This window comes from Opisthorchis viverrini (genome assembly GCF_000715545.1).
Source record: "Opisthorchis viverrini unplaced genomic scaffold opera_v5_71, whole genome shotgun sequence".
In the NCBI taxonomy this organism is placed as follows: domain Eukaryota; kingdom Metazoa; phylum Platyhelminthes; class Trematoda; order Opisthorchiida; family Opisthorchiidae; genus Opisthorchis; species Opisthorchis viverrini.
In genome coordinates, this window is record NW_008751727.1 from 1,050,702 (window position 1) to 1,055,418 (window position 4,717).

General features: G+C 44.6%; 1 protein-coding gene across 1 annotated transcript in view; it reads left to right on the plus strand.

Moving 5' to 3' along the window:
* Nucleotides 1-221, plus strand: part of T265_04360 (hypothetical protein) — a gene marked incomplete at both ends in the record, with an annotated part of 5,073 nt that extends 4,852 nt beyond the window's left edge. Inside the window, one exon of the mRNA XM_009169081.1 lies at nt 85-221. Coding sequence (XP_009167345.1) covers nt 85-221 — 137 coding nt within the window. The remainder of the gene's footprint in view (nt 1-84) is intronic.
* Between the last annotated feature and the right edge of the window lie 4,496 nt (nt 222-4,717).

The following is a 4,717-nucleotide window of genomic DNA, read 5'->3' on the forward strand; positions in this document are numbered from 1 at the left end:
GTCTTTTCCGCAGGCTGAGCGAACGGGGCTCTGTCGTTTTCATTCCGTTGCCTTGCGCTAATTCTTTTCCCATTTACTTTCCAGACACAACTGTGGAACACATTTTTAACGATTTTGTTATCTGCTTGCAATCAGTCATAATAAAATTATGTTTTCCTAAATTTGGTTTCATATTTTCGGACAGCGCAAGCGTTACGGCAACCAGGGTATCCAGGCCTTGAGTTGAAGACCAACTTGCGTAGGTGAGAAAAGGGGGCGTAATTTTCCGGTCTCGTCTATAGACTTAGGGTGGTCCCGAAACATTTTAGGGCAACATAGGGTCGCCTCTAACAGCATACGTCTAGCATTGTGTACAATAGCCTGGCAGCCTAACTGTGCCTGAAACACGCATTGCACTTCATGGGTGTTTCATGTCACGGTGTTACTAGTTACGTAATCGACAGAAGTATTATTCCCTCCGGAGACTATGACAGGGGCGCACCGTACACTTAATACCTCGCTTGTTGTTACATAGTATGTAGAGTGGCCAACGAAAATGGAAGGAGTGATTTCCAGCCACAACTGAATTTCAAGGTTCAAAACCCACAAAGGCGACAAGTTGCTGTTGTTTTAGGCATAGCTGATGAGTGTCGTCAACAGTCGCATTAGAAGGTTATGGCAATAGTGGTATTCCAAGCTTAGCGTACAATGCTCACTAAATACGTCAACAACTGCTTACACTATTCTATGTGCTCAGATGATTGGTAAACCCTTCCTCATGCCACAACGATACTTTTCGTTAAGGGGTGAACGATCAGAAATTGAAAATAGGTGACCACTCAGTAAACACGCCGCCGGTGGCACTACCGGTGGGTATCGGTGCCCAAAGGTGGCAAATAGGGGTGGCTTGCCACCGGTGGTGCCAGAGCTGCAGCTATAGCTCAACCACAGACGCTATCGATGATCCGTTGGCTCCAAACGACGCACCGATGGTTTTGTCATTATAAACCAAAGTTAGGGCTGTCCATGAACAAATCGCGTCTCTCACCTAGGGCAGTCAATGAATATATCGGGTGCCTTAGCTACCGAACACAATTCCAAGGATATATAGCCTTCAATGGATTCATTGAGAGAAACATATACCATTGCACGTAGGCTATTCATTTAATTCAAACGAATAAATGTTTTATAATGTGTGAACGATGCTGACTGCAAACAACCAATACGCCAGCGCCAGCTGCTGAATCTGGGCTGTTCTGACTAATTACATTTTGTTACCGCCAGTAATCCCAAATATCGTCTTCCTTTGGAGATGTAGCTAACTTTAGGAACAAAATATAGGATTACACCCTTTACAACCAAGCTATCTGAAACTGTCGGGAATCCCATACGTTTTGCTTTTATTATATCTAAATATCCGTTGGCGATGTAAATTTTTTAAAGACACAACCGCATCGTAATTCATTGCTTCGTTTGAGAGCGTCAATCATGAACCTCAAACTCGCTTTGTTGCCACTTTTGAATGTTCCCGCCATCTAGGTATCAACCAGTCAGAATGTGGATGACGCAGCAAGTCTCGTGATCGCGGGACGCAACTGCGCGAAAACGAAACTGCCTTTGGATGTACCGCCGGCGTTCAGTTTTCGAGTTCCAGCAAGATTGAGTGCTATAACCATCACGTTTTATTCTACACATTCGTTTGATTGGTGTGGATTTTTGGCTGTTGATGCGCATAACCCATTTGGTAGTAGTTTTATGATGTTTCCTGCTTTCCATTGAAATTTTCGACTAGGCATGCACAGTACGTGCTTCTGGGACGCTCACTATTCGCACAATGAAATTGAATTTTCGAAAGCAGCGGCGTGTTCCTGAGGGACACGGGCAATTGTGTTCGGAGTACGACTCCACAGTTTCGAGCTCAATTGAGGCATATAGTGGGCCTCGGCGATGCTGGTAACTTATACCACTAGAATTTTTAGCCACAGGCACGTTTGTTTCAGTGAACAATGAAATTTGATGAGCTGAAAAAGTGGATGTACAAGGGGACGATTTTTGAATTGAGCCCATACGCAACAAAATGCAACATTCTAGTCTACAAAGTTTTGCTCTTTTTATAAAGGTTCTGCATCTGAGAGCATTGTGCAGATAATCCTCGCGGCGTCTTGGAGGCACACCTTAAATTTCTCTGAAACCGCGGTTCGGGAAAGGGGAATTTCAACATAAAGATTCAGCATTCGATGGTAATTATTTGGACGACTAAAGTCTCCCCTACGTGGTCGCAGTTTTATCGAAAGTCGTTTAAACGAACTCGGAGCCCTCTCGGGCGCGGAATTCGTATTTTAATGGCTTCGGTAATTTCGCCGAGTTCCTGGATGAAAACGACGGGAAATCTTATGTAAAAGCTTTATTCTGAGCGTGTTTTCTTACGTATTAGATTTGTAAACAATCTCGAAACGACTTACACAAGGATCACGCCCATCACGTACGCGCAAACTAAAATTGGTGTGATCATTCGCAAACTGGATTTGAAAAATTCTCCTATGGCTGCAACAAGCATCCCGCTGAGGCCAAGGAATTCGTCACAGTTAGTAAGTTTTTGTATGATGGTCAGCATACGTTATATATATGGCTTAAGACAAGGTTAGTCTTTACCGATATACCGACTCACCATTCGTGCCGTTGGATAAGCTGTTGGGTTTGTGGGCGGAACAAGCAGACGGCACAATACGATGGTTACTGCTTTCAAGTCCTTGCACAAATTAAACGGACTGAAACGGCCCTGTTGTTGACACGCTCGTCCGTGAAATGTAAGAGATACAGTGAACTACGGGCAAGCCATCAGACGGTATGGCAGTTACGGTACCGTAATCGTGACGCGGTAATTCGTTCCATGAACAGCCCCGTAAATGAGCAACTTAGATGAGCCCTTTATGTTTGTCATTGCAATTAGGATATTTTTGGGCCTATTGAGGGTTCGTGTGGGTTCGTTGCTGCCATTCGAGTGGTGATAAGACAGCCATGTGTACATTGGTGACTTAAAATGGGAAAAATTGTCCGAAGGGTTTGCTGGTAAGGACATCGATGTGAGTTAGAATGTCTCCTGAAATAATAGATAGCCAAAAGTTGTCACTACTTCTCAACTACTTTAATGAGGCGACAGCGCTCGATTTCAAAAACGGTAATCGATATGTACATGCAGATAATAGGTATGCGGTCGATGCGAACTAGTCGGGACTTACGTGTGTGAGGAACGTGCATTCGCTAGATTTCGCGCAACTAAGGTAGCTTGGAACTTGCAGAGACATGAGATAAGGTATATCTAGTGGTGTTGCATGATCGTACAATGAGCTCACATCAGAATGAAGCTGCTACAGCCCAAAGAAAAACGTGGAGCTTCGCAAAACCAGTTGCCTCCGAGGCGTCACATCACGTATAATGGGTGAGTCTCCTAGCATCTTTTCCTCTTCCATCAATGGATATTTCGGTTCATAGGGCAATTTCTTGAGATGTATGCCACGGTCAGGGAATGCTCAGACCGGAATCAGTTTCTCTCCCTTCATTGCAGAAGGCGGATTATGAGGTGCATCATGCGGAAGGAGTATATTTTGGGAGAAAGGAATGCAGTTGTAGTGAGACTTACCTACTGCGCCTTTTGCATCGTATTGGACAAGAGGAGCAGCAGAGGGGGACATTTTACGGAAATATATTGCGAGATCCAAAAGCTTCCGTAATCAAAGTTGTCCTTTGAGAACGCCCTCTCTCTATTCCCATTAAATTTCGCGATCGACGACATAATGAGAAGAACGCCAAAATGTCTTCTGCACCCAAGATAGCAAAATTTTTCAAATATGTTGACCTTGAAAATGGCTAACTTAAACAAAGCATCGTAGGAAGAGTTTTCAAAAAGCATCAATTTTTACCTCGGAACAAAATCGGTCTCCGAGATGTCATTCATTCAGTTTGGACGCGGAGGACGGCACAAGAACCTAGTTTAAACAGGACCCTGGTCCTTTGCAGCAAAATAACCTTTTCTTCAAACCTTTCTGGACGGAATCAGACACTTTTACGCAAAAATGCCGCATTTTGCTGTATGTGTGCCCAGATCAGAAAATCAGCTTGATGTACACTCATCTTTTGCGTTTGGTTTCAATTAAACCCCGTTCTCACTTATTTTCTCTCATTCGATTTTGACTTGTGGTGCCTTGGCTTCAGAAGTGGTCTACCTTGTCGGTTGTTGAGAGATTATGGGCCCTGTAGCTTCCAACCCCTTCCGCACATGAAGAGGTTTTGAAGCAACACGTGATGGATAAATGCATGGTATTTGGTCGTGCAGCGAGTAATCAAAGTATCAAGGCAGTGGGTTGCCAGTAAAACGGCTAGGAATTTCATTAATCCGAGGAGTCTCGTACAATTAGCGCATCGTATTGCCAGACTGTGTAGGAAGCACGGGCTGGCCGGTGGATTTTCACCTAAGGAGACATGGGAACCAGCTATTGGTCAAATATTCACTTCAGCATAGTCATAAGGTTTTTGAATTATTGTACAGTCGGCTTCGGATACATTGAGAGCCAGCTGAAGAGGCTTGGGCCCCTAAAGGGCCGTGTATTGTGGACCCCTGGCCGCATGTTGGTAGTGTGTGCCCGCTGGGTTTATTTGGCTACCCACTATGACACATGTCGATAGCGTCCATCTGGTTGGTCAGGTATCGTGGACCCGTAGACGCATATTAGGTGGGTGC